The following is a 23809-nucleotide window of genomic DNA, read 5'->3' as shown; positions in this document are numbered from 1 at the left end:
CAGCATTTTTAAAACTGCCATCAAATGCCTTTATTCTGTGAAGATTTAACATAACTGCCAAGGCTGTGGAAGTTGAAAATTGTCTATATTGTGGTTAATTTCACATGTTTGGTAGCTGTTCAGTTAAACTTAAATGTTTGATCCAAGTTAGACATTTGTGCCGTCGCATTCTGGGTAACATTCAGGGCTGCACTGAATGTGTGATAAATATAGAATAACAGTCATGTAGTGCATGCAGCTGGAAACAGGATTTATTCAGTGTGATCACTGGACTGAGAGGAGTATCTGAGAAGCTGACGCTCTCCTCTTTGTCTCCGGTGAAGCCCCTGTGAAGATGTGCAGCAGACAGCAGGATAAATGAAGCCGGCAGTGGGTGTGTGTTGGAACAGCAGAGGCAGGAGACACTCCCACTGACCTGATACCTGCAGAGTAACACCACCTCACAGTCTGGACGTTCGACCCACCGTGCTTTGTTCACAGCAGTATTCAGATGATCGACACAGAACTGCAACCATACATGCACATTACACTCACACACGCACACACATTAACACACACAGGTATGTACATAGAGATCTGTATTTTTTTTTGAGTGAATGTTTTCTTCCATTCATTAGTTCTTGTACTACTTCCTGAAACTGTGTTCAGCTCTTTGCTGTTGTTCAGTGTGTATGATGGCATCTTACGTGCATCATGTTATTTTATTTTTTGTTTTTATCAAAGTGTATATATTATATATATTTTGTTATTTAAGGAATTTGGCACTCAGATTTTCATTTCATGGCAGCGTCTGGGTCTTGTGCATGTTGATCCGTGTTCATGGTTCCAGGTGATGTTTAAGGCAGGACGTGTTGTCAGAGACCAAATGATACAGTCATACTGAGAGGGTGTCAGTGTGTTTGACTTTAAGAAAAGGACGAGTAATTTCAGCCCGAATCGATGATCATCAGCAGGTTAATCCCAACACTAATTTGAGCGTCAAAACGACACAACACACTGGCAGCTTCTTTGGAAACTGCTGTCAAGCTCGTGTACTGTTTGTAAATACATGTTTGTACAGACTTGCTAGTGGTGGCCTTGAACTATTACTGAAGGTGAAAAGGTCAAAGGTTAGAGATCTGCTGTGCCTATGTTTTTGAGAATACATCATACACTGAATTTGTTTGTTTGCTGTTTGCTTTGTGTTTCCACTGAGAGCTAGTTGCCTGAAAAGGCGTCCCAGTGTTTTTGCATGTGTGAGTCCAGACAACACACATGCTGCAGATACTGTTTTCCAGTCTGGCTGCAGGCTCTGCGCTTTTTTCCCCCCTCAGGCAGCCACACTTTTTGTTTTTGTAGACTTTGAGAAATTATATGCGAAGACCTGAGATTTGAACATTTAGTTTTCTGGTCAGCATTGTGCCAGACTGATTAAAATAATCTTGGCTTGGCATTACCATTAAACTATCACAAACCTTCAACAAAAATAAATTGCAGACATTAAGATTTCTGTTATGGACTGCCAAACTAAAGCAAGTGCTTTTTTTTCAAACCTTGAAATATCAGTCTACAGTTTGTCATTTTGGAGGAGAACGGCTTGAACAATCTTCAGCAAACCCAGAAGTCTGAAAACTAAACATTACTGATTTTCTGAACATATTTGGAAGACTCTTCTCACAGTGTTTAAAAAACAATATCCAGAAATGATGAGCTGCTTCTCCTCGACTCATTTGTACAATGTAAACAAGAGTTTATGCCTCCATTCTTCTGTACACAGCAACACGTTGATTTGTTTCTTGAAAAATATCTTCAAAGCTTTTTGAAACACCTTCAACGATTTATATTTCAGTAAGTGCTCAACTCTGTTACTCCCATGTAATTATAGTACATGAGGCAGAAACTGTGGCTAACCTTAAACACTCTGTACAAATGCAGTCCGGCTGCCTGATGAGGGAAAAGAGGCAAAAATATTGGTGCGCTCCTTTTTTTGGCCCAGTGTTGTGAATATTGCTCACTGTGTACATCATTGTGAAAAAGATACACTTTGTTGCTGAGAGCGCTACATTGCCCCAATGACTTGCAACATTAACAAAGTAGTGATGTGTTTTCTGTTATCTGCTTTTGGTTTGTGTCTTTTTTTTGTACCACTGAGCTGAAGTTGGAAGAAATATCCAGGTACAGGTTGTCCTCAGGCAATAACTGTCATTATGGTTTAGAAAAGCTGCACGAAGCCATAACGCCGACAGTGTCCTGTGTGCAGTGAAACATTTCTGATTCTGTTTTGTTGCTCTGGATTTTTTTCACTGGTGGGGAAAAAAATGTTGTGTTCTTTCTTTTTCTCTACGTGTGTAAATTGAGTACTGTACATGTGATTCTTTGAGCTTGCATTTTTTTATATTTTTCGCAAGAAAATAAAGCCAAATAAAGTTTCATTTAAAGTTTTCATTTAAAGTGTTATTACTTTTGCAGAGGTATAAGGGAGCTCTGAAGTGAGAGCCCAGAGGCTAAATATGAACCCCAGCAAATGTGAGCTCAGTGTGTTAGCTCTGCACAGTCCCACAGTGAGAAGACAGGAAGGAGTGCAGCCTCCAAACCGCTGTCAGCACGAACTGGAAGTGACTCCAACAGTAGCTCAGATTTCCAGCTGGAGTCTGGAAGGAGGCAGGTCAGAAAACAAAGCTCACATCTGCAATGAATTCAGGCAGCGTTAGCTCATGTAGCTGCGAATCAAATCAGCCATTCTCGCTTCATTTAGTGTAAAGCCTCCAAAGGAGGCGCTGCCACCATGATTACAACTCGGTACTTTGGCTTTGTCTTGCATTTTTGCTGCTTGGATGGATTGCTGCCTGTGACGGGTTTTTTTGAGGGAAAAGCGCAAAAGTACATCATATTTTCTACACTGAAAGTTTGTGCTTTAAGCATTTAGTGTTTATTTAACAGTGGGGGAACAACACATAGGAACCCAGTGAGCTGGTTTGTTTCAGAGGTTCTTAATAGGTTTGATGTCTGAGTGTAAATTCAGAACCCAAATCAGAAATAAATTGTGTGTGATTGGGTGCCTCACAGGAAAAATGCACACTGAACATTTTAAGCACAGTGTTAGTTCAGGCTGTGATGGCTCAGCAGACACCCTTTTACACATCCAATAGGCATCTCTCACACAGATTGCAGTATTTAACCTGCTCAAAGCAAGCTACTTTGCAACCCACATCAGCTCCTCTGTTTCTCAAATACAGTTGAAGATTTAAAACAAACACCTTTTGTCAATCTTAGCCATACTTACGTGATGGCAGAAGATTTATCATGCAATTTTTTCCCCCCATTTATCCCAGAGTTATCCCCGCAGTGTACAACGTTGACAGGTCAACAACAGAGATAAAGCTATTTGCACATGAGCAATGTAGAATCACTACTTAACATAACCCACTAAGTGGATATCTTTAGGAAACTAGAGTACTCAGAACCCCTGGAGACATGAGAAGAAACTGCAAACTCCATGCAGAATGGCCCTGGCCAGATGGTGGATTTAAACCACCCCATGAAGTACAAAAGAAACTGAATGAATGAAATGTGCAGCCGTTGTCATGCATACCTTTATACACATGTAGGCTGCTGGGTATAATGTTACAGGAACGTTTTCTAATGCAAAAAACTGACAAAGCCATATTATAACTTTGTCTAGATAATAAGCAGGAGGCAGGTGTTACTCATGGAAAAAGACTTAAAAATGTTATTTAAGATAAATCTCAGAACCTCGACGAGTAAAACCAAAACTGTCTGCATGCAGAAACAGTGGAACTTGTGTTTAAACATGTGAGAACCTAACTTTTAAAACATGTATTCACCTCCAGTGTCCCATAACTGTAACATAATTCATAGCACAGTGGTCGCAGCTCACCTTTAGATTAATAAGTTGCCTGCAGTGACTCTACAGTCGCCTTCAACTCTGCTGAACCCTTTTTGATCTTTTAATTTGTCGAGTACACTCTCATTAACCTCGCTTCAGGCAGAATTGTTCAGTAATTGAGTCTGATAAAAGCAGACAAACCAAGTTCTCTAGCAGTAAACAAAGGAGAAATAGCAGCTCCTCCTGGAGTTTGTGGAGAACGTTGGCTTTACTTTCAGCATGTAGCCAGAAACACAACCGCTAATGAATGCAGAATAATGCAGCAGTAAATGTTTGGAGACCCACTACGTTTACAAATGTGATGCACTGCAGATGACAGTCTTGCAGCGTACTGTGTCAAGTCTTAAAATTGTTATTGCAGGATCGTTTCATTAGCGTGTCCCATAAAGTTTGATAAATGCAAATAACCTGATGCTCAAACACATTAATAGAGAATCTGTTTGCTTATGTTTAGTGACAAACCACACAGATCAAATGTTAAAGAAAATACAGTTTAATTAAAAATCTTAATGGCTTAGGCATGAAAACATTGTAACACAATGAATGCCGAGGATATTAAAAACACAATAAATAAAATATCTACATAGACAATAATAAAGCAATGAAGACAGTTTTTTTTAGTAGGCAAGTTCCTGTTGAGAAGGCTAGTTAACATGAATAAAGCGCACGCACACACTCCTTGTTAATCAGCGGATCAGAACCAACACACCGGCCGAGGTTACCGGCGACACTGAGAGAAAGCGTGTGAGACGGAGGAGCCTCTGGCAGTGATTCAGCAGGACAATGAGCCTTGAGTGCGTAATCACACATCAGGACTACAACAGTCCTGGAGTTAGTGCCATTTAGTTGGTTGCCTTGATACAAAACGCCAAGACTGAGTGAAAACAAAGCTGAGGGGACTGAAGACACATTCGTGGTCTCTGTTCTGGGGCAACTCGAGGAAGATGAGGAGGAGGAGCAGCGCACGCACACGTTTTAAGATTCTTTTGGTTTGGGGCGATTAAAGCTGCAACATTTCTGTGGCATCACAGACAGCCAGAAAACAGCAGGACAACTCCAGGGTATTCTGGGTTCTTAACAGGATTTACTGGGTTTTTTTTCTCCCCCTTAGCATCAGATTTAGAAATTTAGTAACATTTCTTTTCATTTAGTTCCGTTTGAAGTATTAGGTTTTTGCACTGTCTCCAAATCCAGCAGCACATTTATTGGGGGTGGGAGATCCTAGTGTCTGATAATTACGAGAAACATTTTTCAGATAAAGTTCATGTTTAATATAAGTCAATCACCCTTTGCCCTTTCACCCAAATCAGGGTTAAAGTTTGTTATTTTGACTTTAAAAAGTGGAGCTCTCTCTATTCTGAAACACTTTTAAGTCAGTTAAATTTTTTTAATCTAAAAAGGTAAATTTGCATAAACTGTAGTTCTGATATAGTGTTACCATGGTGAAATCAAGAGAGCGCTTGACCTGAAAACAATCTGCAGTAGTTTCCAACACATTTAAATGGTGAATGTGGAGGGGTTATTTTGGCTTGCCTGCTGGCATGTGCAAGTTGTGATGGACAGAAGGCACGTTTACTGTACATGTCGCTGCGGAGGAATGAAAAGGTGACCAGCTGACAGTGAGCTTCCTTTCACTGTCAGGCTCATTTGATTAAACTGGGTTCTTGTCATCTACCTTTAGGACTTGTAAGAACAACAACAAAAATCAGCCTATGGTTTAAATAATATTCATGCAGAAAAACATAAATGTTCCAGATGTTGCAACTCTTTTTGTGTTGTGTTTGGATTCAGATCAGATCACTGTTCTCCTTTAATGTCTTTAATCTGAATCTTTCTTTAGTTTCTTAAGTAGACAAACCAACAGCCCTCATGCAGGTATGACGCTGAATACCACCGATGGGCTCATCTCAGACGCTATAGGTGTGGTGATGCCTGGAAGTGGCAGCTGCTGAATTTTTTTGGTCCATTGACAAGAAAATATAACCTGAGAGAAATCCAAACCTTTAAAGGGCTTTTTACGTGTCAATTTGGATATTTTATTGGCGCGTTAAGGACCTAAGGTCTCTGTGCACTGAAAAGCAGCAGTTCATAAAAGTATGTATGGGAAGAGTGTTGATCTCACCAGATGTTTACTTCTTAGCAGCTTTTAAAGAGGAGAAAAGGGGAGTAAAACTACACAGTAGCGTACATGAATCAGCGAAGCTGCACATGGTCACAGCAGGAATTTGGAGAAAGTCCCGTATCGTCAACTCAGACATTTTACAGGAAAGCTAGTATTTGTAATGGATTGCAACACTACAAGTATTACAATCTAAGTTCATCCTTAGTGGTGGTACCAGAGTTTTGGTGTGATGAAGAGCACGCATGCTTGAAATTTTACGCGAAGAAGTTAACGTGTTAGTAAAATTGGAGCAGATTGTTGATTTCTTTGTTTTTTGTACCAAAGTTAAAATAGAAGTCAGAGTCTACGAGTCCCTGTTCAAAGGTTTTGTGACAATTTCAAGCCAATTTATTCTGGGCATTTATTCCCGACCCATATAGGATAAAACAAAACTGATATTTAGTGATTTAAAAATCTGATATCAACAGTTTGTTTTTCTTTCAGCAGCCGAAATAAACAAATTTGTTATGCATAGTCTATACACACACAAATACAGACAATACATGTCATGGATCACTCGTTTACTCTCTCACTCTGCTCAGAACATTCCTGTTGCCAACAGGGAAGTTACAGAGTGCCCTCTGGTGGAAAACTACGAAACATCACGGATAAATCTTTGAAGGATGTTTCGCTCATCTAGTCTTTTCTTTTTAATTTCCATTTAGTAGCAGTTATATAGTACCAAGAGTGAAATATATCTGCAAATAGCTCAAATCAGCCCCCCAAAAATTGGCTTTCTAAGTTTGAAACTAGTGATCAGGAGCGTGTTTAGTGTTACCACTTGCGCATCTAGAAGCTGGCTATACAACACGTTTATCAGACCACCATCCAATGTAAGGTTTGTGCCCCAGCTGCTCTAAATGAACAGTGTTAGTATTTACCGAAATCATCTCCATACCAGTTAATCCACCAGTATAAACAAGCTATTTGATTGAAATTTTATTTTTAATGCTTGAATATAATTATTTTTGTTGTCCATTAATTTGGTTTAAATACAATTTTTTTTTTTTAAATTAAGATGCCACATACTTATTTTCTTGCATTCTTGCACAGAAAGTTTTTACTGGCTCACTGCTATGCCTGAAAAACATGAATTCTGTTCATTATTAACATTATAACTAATAATACAATTTTGTTTTAAAAAGTTTTTACAAATTTCTAAAACATGTTTTAGAAATTTGTTGGCATTTGTGACAGCTGTAATGTGTTGTAAATTGCTTTGACGGATTAATACAATCCTGAGATTTTTGTTGCCTTTCCCCAACATTCCTCCCATGAAGAGTTTTATGAACTGCAGAGTGACTGAAATCCACAAAATGGTCATACAGGACTGTGGACAGATGGAATTACCGCAGCTACATTCGAGTCATATCCAGAATTTAAAGTTAGAGGACGTAAACGAGCTCATCGAAGAATCAGAAAACAGATTTTAATATCTTAACTATGGTAGCTGTATGTAAATATGCTGCAGGAAACCTAAAAATATAAAGAAAATCCACTCTATGGAATGTCTGTGAGGATGGAGGAAGCGTGTCCTTTAGCATCTGCTCGTTACATATAACCTGGCTTATTACTGAGTACCTGAGTCCACGTGACTTCACCCCACTTTCAGTTTTTTGTTTTTTGCTTTAGGCTTTAGAGTTTGATGTGATTTCCCAGTGAACTGAGTGAAGCTGTTCTAAGAGCTTCTTTCGGTTATTAACTAAGAAACTACGAGCGTAGAGAGAAGCTTTGCGACTAAATAAACCAGCCTTCAGTGTCGGGCCACCTCTAGCGGTGGCAGGAAACGATGGAATTAAAAAGAACTCAAACTCAGCCATTGTTAGTACTACGCACACCACAACACATTATGAGAGTACTTAAACATTAAATTTGTTATTTCATCATAGAACTATCACCGAACCTGGAGCTGACAGACGGCAACTGAATTGTGTTCGCCTTGTCAGATACCATCGAAAACGGAGCGAGCCACAGCGACGCGTACGACATCGAAGCCCTGCAATACTGCACCGCGACTACACGTTCACATTCATCAGCACGAGCACGACTGCCACACAGTTAATCACCAGTTTCAGACCGTATCGCTACATATTCGTACGCCACGATTTGCAAAGAAGCCAGTAAAAGCACCAGACCGAGCGGCTGCAGGCAGTGGGACGCCCAGTTGGACACGACTATGTGCGGGGTACCTTCGCTGAACAAAGTCTGCACGGCTTTAACACTTAGCTTAATGAGAGCGTGCACGCAGACTGAGGGGAGACACTGCCGCAGCATTTAACTAACTCAGCGAATCACAGCAGGGTCACAGCAAGCCCATTTTAAAGGCTCCGATTCTCCATTTATGCTGTGTTCAGGTCATATCGGACTTACAGTTGACCTCTCACCTTTAAGGCCAAAACCCTCAATCTCCAAATGAATATTACAAGTAAAAGAGATTCTGAGACTGTAATTTCAGCCGCTTGACATTGTCTTTAACAATAGTCCCCCCACCCCACCCCACGTTGCTGTTTTCCCACTACAAATGACTTTGGATGAGATATAACATGGACGCAGCATCATCCCTCAGAGTAAAGCCTTCTGAAAGTACTTGTGGCCCTGCAGGAAAGTGCTTGGTAAATGATAATGGCACAGAGTGGAGAGAGACGAGACAGAGGATGAGCCTGCGCAAAGTGACTATGTGGCGATGTGCGCTGTGGAAGGGATGGAGACAAACTCGCGCAGGATGTTCTTGGCCGTCTCGAGGTTGTTCTGAGCGATCATCAGGGCCTTCTGGATGTCCTGGATGGAGTAGCCTTGGGATATGAGGCATTCAATCTCCCCGTTTAGGGCCAAGCTTCCAGGACCTGAAGGAGGAATAGTCGGAGGTGGAACAGGGGAGGCAGATGAGGAGGGGCCAGGGAGGTCTGGCGGCGGCGGAGGTGGCTCGCGGTTTAACGGACGAGGCCGTCGGTCAGAGTTGGCTCGCCGCGGGAGAGGTTTTGGGGGACGTTCGGGGTCGCCGCCTGCTACAAACATACCTGAAACAAATGAGAGAAAATGAAAGAAAAATAAGAAACGTGATGAGTCAAATACAAAATAAACACGTCAAATACACATTTACATTGACACATGAGCACTGATGAGTAGATGATTTGTGGGAAAAATAATTTAATATTTGCCTTTATAACCAGACATTTGCTAACCTGAAACATCTGAGAAACAGAAACATTTAAGAAGTCCTTAAAAACTGTTAAAAGTATCCGCACTCTGAAAAAACTAAAACACTGGATAAATCATCTGTAACAGTCTGTGAAAGGCAAAGAAACAGCATGTGCCACAGAAATAAAACTTGCAGGAAAAAAGGCCTTTAGGTTATCACTGACATTAAAGTTCTGGCTTCAAAATAACTGTTACCAAGCAAACTGCCAAGCAGTGACACTTGCTCCTAGAATGAATGTGGCTTCCTAACAGAAGGCTGATTGGTCCAAACTACCTGTAGTTCATCTAGAAGCACATAGCTTCAAGCCTGGCACGATGGATTCTGTTGCAACTTTGACCTCATGAATCGCCTGAGCAGTTTCACAAGCTGGCCTGACATGCAGCACTATGTGTTAGAGTATCTATGAAAGCAATTTCCATCACTGACTTCAGTGTGGTTAAAGCAGTAATTTGCTGAAGCCAAAGTTAAACAAGAAGTTTCAAGTTACATTCATGTAGCCTAATTACTTCTCAAATTAATATTCATTTGTCCACCACTACAGAGTCTAACTAAAACTACTTTTCTGTTTGGACTTTTTGATTTTTCTTTAATTGTGATTAGCTTCAATGCCAAAAAAATTGTTTGGCACTTTTTGTTTTATTTCCAGCCTGAGGAAAAATGCTCAATAAAACAACATTAATAGCGTGGACAACAGAGAACTGGATGTCACCGGTTTGTTCGTGCATCATCTTGAAGCCCCAAGCTGAGCATACTGGTGATCACTATTAAAATATAAATCACGCTGTGTTCAGTACGACGTAACTAATGACCACAACTCCCTTTTTGAAACCAGAAATTTCGCCACCTGCTGATCATTAGAAATTAAAAAAGGGGGGAGAAAAAAAACAAAACAAAACAAAAAAAAAAAAAACCCACACATACTGGGATCTACTGCAGAGTCTATGTTGAGATTACTGAAGGCTGAAGAAGGGCCGCCGATATCTGACAGGGCTCTTCTGGCGGGGGCAGGAGGGACCACTGGTCTGGGAAAGTCATACTCGTAAACATCCTCCACACTGGCCTCCTCCTTTTTGTCCGGCGGAACAGCTGAATGCTGAGGAAGGTCTTGGAGGGGGAAAAAAATGTAAATAAAAATGAGGTTTTACACTGATATTCTTAATTCTGTGATGTCAGTTTATCCACTACTACTAGAACAAATAGTCCGATTACTGTTAGTAATCCACAATGATCAAGCACTTCCCATACACTGAAGTGAGAAACTGAGAACGTTACCCAGCTCAGAGTTCTGTGTCGTCTCCGACGAGCCAGCCTGGGCCTGGATGTTACACATGGATTCGTAAACCTGGGGGTCCTCAGAGTCACTGTCCCCCACCTCACTGCAGGCACACAGCGAGACGGAGAGAGATAGAGGAATCATTTAAAGGGGAACAAACTGTGCTTATTTTCATTTAAAGAATCTTATTCTTGGACTCAAATAGTTTTCCATGATTTTAAATAAATAAATAAATAAATAAATAATGCCATTTATACTTTCAGGCCACCGTCCCCTTAAAGTCAGTTTTCTTCTGATAGGATGCCCCTTGCAAACAGCAGGTTTGAACTGTAGGTGGTTGGGGACAGAGCGGTGTGCCTGGAAAGTCTGCATCCTGAGCCCCTTACACTTAACTCATAATCTGAAATTTTGTCTAGTTACCATGGTAACACTACATGACCAAAATAAACAAAAAGAAAGGAAAAAGTATTAGAAGCAGATTTTGAAAAGGGCCATTGTTGGCGATCCTTTATGCCTGACTCTTACACAAACTAATCCTCACAGAGAAAGTAATATTCTCAATGACTGAATCTACACTTTGTAAGCTAAATCACCAAACCTCTGATCAAAAACTCATCATTTCAGTGTGCTAACATCACAAATAGACCGCTAAACATCTAGCTCTACTTCAAACAAAAATCCACCAATCACACAGAGGTATGAATGCTTCCAAATATTACACATTTTAAGCCTAATTAGTCATGCATGGACCCAGTGAAGGCATCTTTGTAGGCTCACACCACAACTTTCAGCTCTCGAGTTTTAAAATTTAAGCAGATTTCCTATCCATTCGAATTCCCTACATTTTAGACACTTTCATCATTTTAATCAAAGAGACAAGCTGAGATGCAGCTGCCGTCATCTTCAAGCAATGCCCTTTAAATTATTTAAGGAGGTGAAAAACAGCAAGTAAGTGAACGAGAGTTCTGTCTAAGGAATGGGAACCTCGAGAGCACCCTGCTGGACAAAATACACAGCTTCAGATTTGAGGGTTGCATTACTGTGTGTCAGACTATCCCTTTAACTTGTTTATAGACCAACTTCCTCACTTTTCACTCTACGAACTGTTTGAAATTCACTTGTAACCTTTCCCAGCGAGATTTTTCTCTGCAATTCACTATACAATTACATAACCACACACATAAGCACATTTTATTACCTGCCGGAAGGTCTGAGCATGTTTGTTGATCTGCTGGTATTTCCAACAACCCAACATCTATATTTTTCCCTTAAAGACAGCACACCCTGTCCTTTGGACAGGGTGTGCTGTCCAAAAGACAGCACACCCTGGAGCTTCAAGTCATCTGACCTGATCTGGTGTAAAGTTCTTCCTTTTACACTATACATACTCCATTAATAAGATGACAGTGGAACCAACTGTGTCATTTTTATGCTCCCTTTGGGTCTGATTTTCTTTCACTTGTAGTCTAAATCCAGTGTTGTCTATTTTTTTCCTTACACTGTGATACTTTCAATGCTGTTAAGCTGTGTTCTTCTTCTGGTCATTGATTATGTTTGGCCTTTAAAAACTGAGTCAGAATACTAAAACTAATCCAGAAACCTAAAAATATGGGAAATAAATAGCCCACATGTTAAGTGTCAATACGTTCCAGCTGCGGAGAAGCCTTTAGAGGTCATTTTCCTGAAAAACATTCTTCTAATAGAAGCAACTTCATCCCCCTTGCTGTTCCGTTTACCTGATGTCATTGTGGTTGTTTCCCTGGGTTGGTGGTGGGGGCACCAAGGAGCCTGTTATTACCCACGGGGCACCGGAAGCTGGAAGGGATGTGGGACTCATGTACTCATTATCTTCACCGTCTGACGACAGCTTCTCCCCGCTGGACACCGCTGACCCTGGCAACGACCTGAGCAAAGGTAGACATCACAGAGCGTGTTTTTTCTCATCAGTCGTAAATGACAAATTTGAGAAATCCTGAAGGAGACACAAAACGCAAACACACTGACAGTTTTTTTTTTTTACTAGTTCTAGAAATATATGAAAGGCATCATTTTGATAGATCAGAACACTGATGTGGCTCTACATTACATCACCAAAACAAATGTTAAGAACGCTGCTGGCAAGGTCGAAGAAAGACGGAAAAATATCCATTCGCTCCTCATCAGTTCTTGTCTCACTACATTATTTCCTGTCTACTACACCTTAGTGCAGCCAGGCAGTACACAGCATTGATCGCCGTCTGCGGTTTGCTCCCCTCTGCGCCGGCTCCGTTGCTCTGAGGGATGGACGACGGGGCCTTCGTTGCAGGGCGTGGCACCATGTAGTTGGCTGCCCAGGCTGGCTGGTCCGGGGTGGAGGGGAGGGGTCTCCTTTGGAGTCTGGATTCCTGGCCGACCAGGGAGGGGCGCTCCGGTGGGGGAGGAGGGGGCAGCTCTCTCAGTGCTGGAGGCAGAGGTAGAGGCTTGTCCCTGTGAGTGGCTACCATCTGGGTCAGAAGACACAGTACAGGATGTTTTTTGTTAGAGATGTGAAGACTCAAGTACACACACACACACACACATCCTATTTTGGTATTAACAATAATTGTGTTAGCAGGGCTGGCAGCACACTGGAGGTTTAATAAAAAGGCGTGACTATTAATCTTTAAGTCACACGCAAACAATTGAGCAGTTGTGAATACCAACACTTAGCCAATTCACATAATTTCCAGGAATCTGCAGCCACATTAACACATGATTATTTTTGACTATCAAATGGACATCTGACACACACTGTGGTAACTTCAAGGCTTCTAGGAAATATTGACTAAAATATACTTGGGCTCATTACAGCTTTATCTCACAGGCTCTTTTGATCACAACTAAAACTATAAATGCTCTTTTCTAGAGAAGATATTCATTAGATATTTATATCGTTAGCCATTCATATACATTCATTTATTGATATAAAAAGTGAGTTAAAGCTGGTAATAGGAGGTGGTTAGTTTGTGATATTACTCTGACCTAAATGTACTGCTCTTGTAATGAAGTTTGCGTCCCAGCAGCAGGTGTTGGCCTTAACACTTTGCATATGACTTCCATATGATTAAGCAGTTATTACTTCTGGTTCAACTGTATGTTTGCACAGGGCTCTTCTTATAGGCACTATTCAGAGGGAAAATATTTCAGTGACCGGTAAGTCTTGAATGCACCTTTGGCCAATGCAAGTGTTTTTCTAAAAACTATTTTTCCACCCTTTGAATTCTTTTCCACAGCTAGTCGGTCTCAAAGTCTTTTGTCTTTAGTGCACTCAGGCGTGTACTTACTTTGGCTGTGGCTCCCTGACTCAGTGCACTAAGGGAGGCAGAGGACCTCTGCTGTAAGAGGTCCAGTCGCGGAGGCACCGGAGGCAGCTGAGACACTGGAGATGGAGGGCGCTCCACCTGCACACCCACACATTGATTTACAGATTTTGTAGCAGATGAAGTGCTTGTAATATTCCTCAGCGATATTTACACGATAAGGATCACTCAAATCACCTTTCATTCCTTTTCTGATGCTCTGCTTGAACTTGAGCAGGTCATCTTGACCATATCTATTAGCTAAATTTACTGAGTTGTTGTAGCAATTACCTGATTAATTATGTGCATTAATAAGCAATCGAACAGCTGTGTCTAATAAAGCACCCAGTGAGTGTCTAAATATATGTACGTGCTCGTCTTACTTTGGTGCAGGCCAGCCTGCTCATGACAAGTTGCTGGTCTTCCAGCCGATCATCCTCTTCCTCTTCGTTGCCTGCGGCTTCTGCTCTGCTCGACCCCTGGAAACCAGCAAAGGAAGCCCCACTGGCCTTCGGGTGAAAGGGGTCCACTACAATAGGCTCCGTGCCTTTAATCTCACATCGGCAAAACGGGCAGCCCTGACCCTCCGATTCCTGAAATGCACACACACAGAAAGACACAGCAAGGTTAGGAGGTAAAGGTAAAGGAGCAGACTGAAGCTTTCATCATTTGTAAAAGGCTTTGCTTTGATTTAAACCCAAATTACAGCTGCAAGTCTTTTCAAGAATGAAAGCTGAAGGAGGAAACCATGAAAACTACCACAAAAAGAGTCAATCTGGATAGGATGAATTATAATGTAAATAAAACTGAAGATGTAAAATAAATGTTGTACATCAAAGATCTGCAGAAGGAGCACTTCAACAAAAACCATGTCTAAAGAACTCTGCAGTCATGCTGCGATTAATTAATCTGTTAAATTAGCCCGGAGAGCATTTCTGTCATGAAAGCAGAGTAGTGAGAACAACACGACCGTGCTTGGGAAGACAACGATTATCTTGTTCGTCTGATGTCAACCACAATCAAAATAAATTCCATATAAGGAAGTCTAAAGTCCAAAGTCCATCAAGAATAAACAGCACATCAAATTAATTCACTTAATCACTCACTCATGGCAAACAAGTCCTTTGTGTCACTCTTAGCAAGTCTATGTTCCCAGCCAGTAAAGTCTATTTAATCTTTTATGTTTGAAGAGGAAAAGTTGTTAGTTGTTAGTAACAAGAAGGATTTTATTAAAGGAAGTACAAAAAGAAAGTGCTTCAGCTTCACTGACTGTAAGATCACGTTAATAAAACAATAAAGTTACAGCTACACGTGACCTCGGTGCGTTGGTCCAGTCGTCACCTTGTTGTGTTTTTATCAGCACCCTCGTTAACCTGATCTCACTTTAGATTTATTCTTAGTGCCGATTGGCTGCTGAAGCTTGATGGTTAGTAACTGGAATCTCTGTCCCTCCCCTCTGCCTTTCTGTTGCTACAGGCCTGTTTTTTGATTTTGTTTTTGGTTCTTAGTTAAAAAAGGAAGGAAAAAAAAGTAGTTTAGGGGTGACGCCTGAAGCAGACAGTCTGGTGTGGTTCGTTCATGGTCTCCTTCCTCTTTTGTTTGTTTGTTTTAGCCGGAGTTCTTTTGCTTCCCTTTGTTTCACACTTTCATTATTAAAACTCAGCAGCACTGTGGGATCTTATGGCTCAAAGAACCGAACGTATAAGTTTGGGGACTGCAACAGTTACACTGAGGAACATGACACGACTCCTCTACTGCAAGAACTACTACTAATAATTTTTTAAAAAAAAGAAAAAAGACATTATACTTAAGTTTAAACATGCAGATCAGAGAGTGGAGTAAAACACTTGCAATCTGAAAATGAATCTAAATCAAAGACTTATTATTAATTGACCTATTTAAAAAGGCACCATTGAGCACAAAAAACGGAATTTAAAGAAAATTCTACAGCAGGAAAAAGAAGATCCCTGTCAGGATTTATCGAGCTGCTTCAAATCAGTGTAATAAAAGTTTATAGTTTAAATGGAGAGGTGGCAGATAAGGTCATACCTGCCAGGCGGTCAGACACGAGGTGCACATCAGGTGTCTGCACGGCTCGATCTTCACATCCTTGTCGTTCTCTGCACAGATCTTACAAAGCTGGAAAGTAGAGCCCATCTCGCAGTAGAGTTCGTACTGCTCCTACACAGAGAAACGAGGGAAAGAGGGAGACCGTTCAACACCGGCTGCTCATGTTACTCTCATCCTGTAGAGATTTATTCCTAAAAATCTGTCATTTTATGCATCTGTATTTGTTCTCTGCATTAAAAACATGCACGCACATGAGAAACAAACCTGAGTAACTTTGATGTGGTCCTGTGGAGACGGTTCACACAACCCTGTCAGGTCTGGGTTCTGTGCACGGCCATCTGGGAAAAGATAGCTGGAGAACCACGGCGCACAGAAACGCAACCAAGTCACGAAAAAAGGGTCCGTTTCAGATTTTATAAATCAACAGTAAGAAACAACAACCTCGCCATGTTTTTACAATTCATCGAGGCTGCCAAACAATTTCTCATTATAAAATCCTTAAAAAAACAACAAAACAGGTCTGTTTCTCTGCAGGATGACACAAACTAGTTAATTATACATCGATTGTGACACCATTTTATCCACACTCTCCAACCTGTTCCTCGTAAGGTTTTTTGTTAAATTTTGAGGAACTACTACAAAGACTCCACCCTCCACACTATTAATTCAGTAACCTAAAGTAACATGTACTCAGTAGGCTGAAAGACAATACCCTCCCCTGACAGCTTGCAGTTTAATAGTGCTATAAATCGACACTAAATACTAGTTCATTAACCCTGATGATATGCGACTCACAATCCCTCTCTGTATCCATCAATGAGTGCTTGGAAGAGTGGTTTGTTATGCGGGATGGTCTGCAGGATGTTCCCATCAGCTGTCACATAGCCAATTGCCCACTGGCCCAGCCGAGTGCAGCTCAGCCTGAAGATATAGCTGTGGGAGAGAGTTATTTCAACCAACAGCTACAAACTCCTGCAACAAAATATTTAATACAGTAGGAATTTCCCCCCAAAAGTATTATAGGATATATCTGATCTGTGAGGCCTACCTGCCAGGTTTGTGGATGAACCTGTGCAGTCGAGCCTTCACCTCATCGTAGGTTAAGAAGGCCATATAACCAGGGTGTGTAACAGCCAGGCTGTTCCAGTTCCTTAGAAGAGATGACCATGGCTGCAAGACACAGATTCACAAATGCAAACATTTTATTTATGTTGTGTACATCGGCTGTTTTGAAGTTGAATTCACAACAAAAATCAGGTATGAGACTATAATGCATATAGGACAGAAGATCTGTTTGCAGCAATAAAATTACAAACACCAACTCTGATCGCTGGCAACACTACAGAAAAACATATGCGAGTGGGTTCAGACCCTGCTGCTGCATTTACACAGGAGAGACTAAGCTGGACTCAAATTTAAACAAATAAACAAATTTAAGCGTCCTCATGTAATTCACCGCCTTTGCACTTTAATAACATTTTAGTAAACTGTGCAGTTTTACAGTGAACTACTCTGAATGCTTTGTGACGTACCTGAAAGAGCCTTGTAAAGATGTCAAACTCGAAGACAGAGATGTAATCGTTACAGGTGAGGTCGATAGTGGATTTGAGCGCCATGGCCTCCAGACCTGAGCTAATAGGGTGAAACTCATGAAGAGCCTGCCGAAATGTCCTCCATGGCACTATAGTCCTGGGTAGAAGGGAGGGAGAGGAAACAAATGTTTGTTGTGGGGACATTGCCTTTCACTATTAAGACAGAATTTGGGGTTAAACAGAACCTAAAATGTAATAAAATTGCAGATTTGCTAAGCTAACACCTAGCTAACAAGGCAGCAGACCTTTATAAAGACACAACTCTAAATATATACACAGGTGTATTTTTAGTTGACTAAAGGGGACCTGGTATGCTTTTCCTCAAATACACACACTCAACTGTGACTTTATTAGATACGTGTGTTCAACTACTGATTAATACTAATATCTGAGCATGACAGCAACTCAGTGCATTTATGCATGCAGACACATATGTATATGGTTACTAGGGGTGTGGGAAAAAATCGATACTGTGAAGTATCGTGATATTTTGTTTGCTAATAATGTATCGCTACAGGGACAGCAGAAATCGATGTTTTGTTACAAAAAAAAGTTTTTGTGGAATGGAACATGCTCTGACTTCAGAGCATGTTGATCCTTTTTCTGAGCAAAAGATTAACTTTTTTTTGGCAGCAATAAACATGACAGTTTACTTATTTTAATTTAAGACATTTTTTATTTTAATTAAGTTTAAAACTTTTTTATTTAATGTAAAATTATATTTTGTTTTCATTTACTTTCAAATTCTTCAGTTGCTGAAGGGGCTGCATAGTTTTCATAAATTGCATAGTTCAGAATAGCTATAATTGTACCAGATGGTTGCATTCAGTTAAGTTGGACTAGACTGTAATACAAACCGTTCAGTTTGTCAGCAATAAAACTGACTGAAATGAGAGAAAGACTGAGTGTGAGACTTTGATATTAGATAAAATGAATATTGATAAAGTTTACCTTTATGTACAGAATCTGAATATCGCAAAATATTTTAAAAAATTGCAATAATATCATATCGTGCATTAAGTATTGTGATAATATCGTATCGTGGGATGTATGGTGATCCCCACCTCTAATGGTTACCACTGCCTGCTTAAGTTCAAACTGAGCAGAATGTGGGAGAAAGAGCGATTAAAGGACTTTGAATGGGACATGCTTGTTGGTGCTGCTCTGAGCATTTCATAAACTGCTGATCTGCTGTGATTTTCCCCCCACAAACATCTCTAACATCTTTTGATAGCTGCTTTCAGTAAAATAACATATCAGGTGATACAGCTCCAATCAAACTGGTTTTCTAAACATGACAGTAAGTAACATCCAAGCAATAGCATTCAAATGGCCTCCAGAGTCCAATAGGGAAACCTGGGTATGTGGCAGCAACCTTATGATCCTGTCATGTCACTATAGACCAAAATCAGCAAGGAATGTTTCCAGCACCTTGTTGAATCAATGCCACAAAAATGAAGGCATCTCTGAAGCAAGGTGCCCCTAATAAAATGGCTGGGATGCTCACAGTCAAAGGTTCAAATCATGAGGTCATCTTACGTAGCCTTAACTCATGACCCCAAAACCCAGACCTCCCACTGCTATAAATGCTCAGTTTCAGCGCTTTTGTTGTGTTTTTTTTACTTTGCGTATGTATGTTGCCCGTGAATGTGACTATGCTAATATGGTAATCTGACTTCTGTTTAAATCTTTTGTTTGCAAGAGGCAGGAAGCAGTAAGTAAGATAAAACTGCTTGTATCAGCCAGAGATGAACTGGAATCGATGGCCAGCATGACATAAATAAGGATTACTGTGAAATATGAGTCATTCGAGCATCACCCAAGAATAAGAATAAAGAGCTGAAACAAAAACTCACTTGTCCCCGAATGACCTTCTCCAGAATTCAGCAGCATCAGCTTTGGTAATCCTGAAGTTGTCACCCTGAAATAGGCCATTGGGGAAGATGGCTTTTAACTCCGCTAGCATGTGACTGAAGATCAGAGACAGCTTGGTAAGGTTTCGCCTAAGTGAGAGAAAAGGAAGAGAGACAATTAAAGGAAACCGTAGCAACAAGTTAGTTACAGGTATCATCAGCCTAATGTCTTTAGTATTCTATAACGCCATGTTCGGTTTTAAATAAAATGGGGAAGTTACACTTGCATGCACACAGAAATAGAAGTTTTCAGCAGCCAGACACTTTCGAGTACAAAACAATCAGGCGGAATCAAAGATGGTACCACTCGTCTCGTACATTTCCCTCTCCTCTGGCACATTTTATGGATCTACAGTTAATTTTTTTCCTCTTTCTCAACAAACACAATAGTCAACTGGACATTTTCTTCTTCGCTTTTTTCTTTTTCTGCTGTTGAAACAACTGGTGTTATTTTGTTAAATGCATATAAAGCACTTTCTGTAAAATTACTTGTGGCCGGCTGCACCACCTCCCAGATAAACGAACCCCATTCCTGACAACTCAAGTGTCAAATTTATAAAAATATGTCCACTTAGAGCTGAAATGATGAACATAACTGCAGAAGAAGGGAAGCAATGTTGAAAATTGACATTTACACTTGCGTTTGCTTTACATTTGAAGATAACTGGTTTGAGCAGTCTACACGAAACGCTACTTTTCAGAGGAAGTGAGTCCACCCTCATTGGGGTTGAACATAACCAGTGCGGGTGCATAATCTAGTCCAAACTTGTTTTGCTTTTTTAAACAGTAAATCAGTTTAAAAGGAGGCACAAGGTGACACATGACAAAAAACTGAACCAAAAGTCGCAGACGCATACTGAGCACAGCCAGTTGGGCAACGACTTTTTAAAATATATATGTTTATGACATCGTCTGAGCATGACCTCAGCTTTGAAGGTTCAATTAAAAGGCTTTCCGATGACCTATACATGCATTTGCTAATGCCAACACAGCTGTTTGTGTAGAACATCTTACACTTGATAAAAATTCAGTGCGTAAAAGGAAGGATGAACTTTTGCTTAGCAAAGACTTTCTGAGAAGCAGAGGAAGTACACATGATTGCGAAAGTGCAATCACTTCCCTATAAAGTTCACTTTGCTTCATATGGTTTGATTTAATCGCAGCGATGGAAACTTGTAAGAACATTTCGAGAAAAAAGACAAACTTTTTCAATACTTCAAATTAATATTTACAAAAAGATTGCAGGTTTAATGTTATAGAGCTTAAATGACATCAGCAATTCCAGTAGTTTTCTAGTCATTTTAAATGCACAGAGTTAGAGATGTGCAAGCATGCCGCTTTTTTTTTTTTTTTTAATCTTTTTAATCATCTGATGGAGAAAAAAAAATAGCACACAAAAAATCTCAGTATGAGTTGTATTTCTTGGGTAGTTTAGAAGGTTTTCATTAAGAACCCATTTTTTATTTTGGTTAAAATAAAAATAAAAAAAGTCAGCCAATGCTGACAGCAGACCTTCAGACAAAGGTGGTCCATTAGTGAAGCTTTTATTCTATTTAGGTAACGATCTTTATTAATGTGATCATCAACATCTGTGCTTTCCAACTATTTCATGTCAAAACAGATGCTGTGAAAAAGCTCAGTTCTGTGCTCCATAGGACAGAGACGGTCTCGAATTATCGTACCATCATGAGCTTAAGGGATTATTTTATTGATAGGAAGCCAAGAAAAACAACGATTAGCTCTTTAACTGTGCCATGATTCAGATACTCCCTGCTTCACAGCTTTTGCATCCTGGCTTTCTGCTGGTGCAATATTCCGTTTCCCCCCCACAAAGATGAATCGTTTTGACCAGATATAACGTGCGCCTACCTGGGCTGGGAGTTCTCCTCGTACATCCTCTCCTTGGCCTCCTTAAAAAGGCTCATGGTCTGCTTCGTCTTGTTCGTCAAGTTGTCGATGACCACGCGGAAATACTCATTCTCGCCGAGGATCTCTATTTTGCCCTCATACCTGGACAGAATGGTGCGTAAATGCTGGTAGGTATCCGGCAAAAGGTCCAGGATGTAGGGCGGGCTGTTCTTCAACGCCACCTTGGGGTTCTGGCACAGACGTACCACCTGGACAGAGAACGCAACGGCTCAGAGATTTTTTTTATTTTTTTTAACTTGCAAACAACGAAAAAACAAAAAACAATAAAACAAACAGGATTAAAACCTTTAGCTGTGGCAATGCGAGATGCTGCAATGTGCGTGTTTCACAAAGTTTGTCTAAGTATGGTACTGGAGAAAAGCCTGAGGTCATTTAAATACAGGACTAACCAGTTTAATACTCAGGGCGCTTAAAGAGACCTCACAGATTTCGTGACAGTTTTCCAGCTAGATCATCAGCTATCGCACGCAAGTTTGGATATGGATGTGTCTATAAATTTTAAGCTCATAAAACTGGGTCACGATTTTTGCAATGTGATGTTACTGGACAAAATTGCCATTCTTACAGATGTCATGGTTTGAAGTTTCAGCCAATATTTCCTAATGTTTATGATGATAATGTTCTTGATAAAGTCTTTTCGGTAATCGGAGAATAATGCGGCACAAGCTGTAGATCAAAGTTTGACCAGGAACTGTTTCTTTAATCTGTGACGGACATTTACTACCCGACTAATCACCTGACAACTAAGGTTACTTATCAAATTGCACTCAATTATGCTCCCATACCCACCAAATAACTTCCAATATATTGTGACCATAAACATGAAATGGCTCATAGTACAATAACACGTTGAATACCTAAAATTTGCATCAACTTCACCAGAAACTTAGCTGTCACTATTCATTTAAGTGCATCTTTTCCCCACGTTGCTGTGGACCAACTGTGCATGCAAGTAGGGTTTTGTTTCTTTTTTGCATACATTTGCACACTCACTCTTTATATCAGATCCAGCCCTTCCCCCAAACCCTCGGATTCCTCATTTTGCTACTTTGATGGCAATATATTCCCACAATACAACTTTACAGCAAGGCAGTAAAAATTTTCAGCACCCAGCCCTGAAGCATACCACCCAGGTGTGAAAGCTTTTGACCTCAAACGTGCCATTTACAAGCACAGGTGTAAATGAGTCTGCACAGAACACTGCACATGCATGCCGTGGTTCACTCTCTATTATCTGATGCACTGTTACTTCCTACATCAGCTCACTTGCATTAATATCTTGTGAGCTCTTGTCTCACCATCTCTCTGCACTTCCCGCTCATCTGATTTAGTTATAGCCAACTGCAAAAGAAAGTAAATAGGCTGCAATGACTATAGAGAACCTTGCTTTGCCCCTGCAACATGTACACCTCTTCTTATCCAATACTAAATATAGGGTGTCCTCTTAGGGATATGAATGTGACCTAATTCAGGAGAAATGACCCCAATTAGACAATCAGACACCACTGTACTCCAGTTTTAGGCTTCAGGTTTAGACTGCTTTAAAGGTTATTGTTTAAAATTTAAGCCAAAGCACCTTCCTGTGTGGATGTCCTGGAGGTTATTCATGTCATGCAAAGGGAATTAGTGATGATTCAATATAACCGCAGTTTCACGCTAAGTGAAGGAGCATATGGAAAAGTTGAGCTAAATCTTTTTTCAATATGTGAGAAAAGAAAATCAGTTAAAGTGGCCTTGCATTTGTCTCTGATGTCGAGTTACAGACAAAAAGAAAAAAAGTCAAGTAAGAAGTTTTTCGTTTACTGTTTCAAACCCCTTTCTTGTAAAGGATTTATTACCGGAAAACCACTGTCAGTACCTTATCCATGAGTTTCCAGCATTTTTCCACCATTTTCTTGTCGACCACTGCGGGCTGGTGAGGCTGGAGAGCTTGCTGGTGAGGCTGAAAGGCGTCCTTCATCAAGCCGATGAGACCGGCGCCCCTTCTCGGATTTCCGGCCATTAATTCGGTCGGTGACCGGGGGTTAGCCCGGGGCTGGGGGTGGGTGGCTGACAACCGAAGATCAGTTCTTGACACGTTTTCAAACAAAACGATCGCTGTCTTCGTGCCCTGCCTGCACTCAACACTGGTAATAATTTGTCATGCAGAGGCTGTCCATGAGCAGAACAAAAAAGGCAGTGTGTACACTGTACGCGATGCAGCTAGCTAACAAGCTACATTTGAAAAGCCACTCAGTTTGATTCCGAGCTCAGGACATGCTCACCGTGTTGCTTAATCTGTCCTCAAAAATAGACCTACCGCCTCCCGGCGACGGCAAGTCAAATCTCCCCCTGAGAAATCAGCCCGGCTTATTATAAACTCGGGGCGTTAATAAGCCACACAGCGCGATTAACAAACAGGTTGAGAAGCGGATCCAGCCAACAGCAAGCCAGCAGCTAAAGTAAACAAGGATGTCCGGCCGTACCTTC

General features: G+C 40.7%; 2 protein-coding genes across 4 annotated transcripts in view; one reads left to right on the top strand and one right to left on the bottom strand.

Moving 5' to 3' along the window:
• mcama (melanoma cell adhesion molecule a) overlaps positions 1–2424 on the top strand; it is a 60907-nt gene extending 58483 nt beyond the window's left edge. For all 3 annotated transcript variants that reach the window (XM_082548457.1, XM_082548456.1, XM_082548458.1), the window contains one exon: positions 324–2424. In XM_082548457.1, coding sequence (XP_082404583.1) covers positions 324–332 — 9 coding nt within the window. In that variant the 3' untranslated portion in view covers positions 333–2424. The remainder of the gene's footprint in view (positions 1–323) is intronic.
• Positions 2425–4363: 1939 nt separating this feature from the next.
• LOC309716048 (E3 ubiquitin-protein ligase CBL-like) lies at positions 4364–23794 on the bottom strand. Its single transcript, XM_082549615.1, has 15 exons — positions 23199–23794; positions 21281–21528; positions 19355–19501; positions 17439–17595; positions 16955–17076; positions 16702–16839; positions 16171–16258; positions 15886–16017; positions 14220–14429; positions 13822–13938; positions 12719–13002; positions 12256–12423; positions 10519–10622; positions 10168–10350; positions 4364–9064 (listed from the first exon to the last, which is right to left on the bottom strand). The coding sequence occupies exons 1-15, from the start codon at positions 23340–23342 to the stop codon at positions 8721–8723; spliced, it is 2586 nt and encodes an 861-aa protein (XP_082405741.1). The 5' UTR covers positions 23343–23794; the 3' UTR covers positions 4364–8720.
• Positions 23795–23809: the final 15 nt, after the last annotated feature.

This window comes from Aulonocara stuartgranti (assembly GCF_965226115.1).
Source record: "Aulonocara stuartgranti genome assembly, chromosome: 10".
NCBI classification, from domain to species: Eukaryota; Metazoa; Chordata; class Actinopteri; order Cichliformes; family Cichlidae; genus Aulonocara; species Aulonocara stuartgranti.
The sequence above is the reverse complement of the archived record's forward strand: the minus strand, read 5'-3'. Positions and strand labels throughout refer to the sequence as shown.

Bases quoted from the DNA above. Each gene is read 5' to 3' on its own strand.
- LOC309716048 (XM_082549615.1), bottom strand. From the start codon at position 23,342: ATGGCCGGAAATCCGAGAAGGGGCGCCGGTCTCATCGGCTTGATGAAG. The intron at 19,502-21,280 runs GTAGGCGCACGT...TCTCTCACTTAG, and splicing joins GAGGAGAACTCCCAGCCCAG to GCGAAACCTTACCAAGCTGT. The intron at 13,003-13,821 runs GTAAGTACACGC...CTTCTGACCCAG, and splicing joins GTCAGGGAGCCACAGCCAAA to ATGGTAGCCACTCACAGGGA.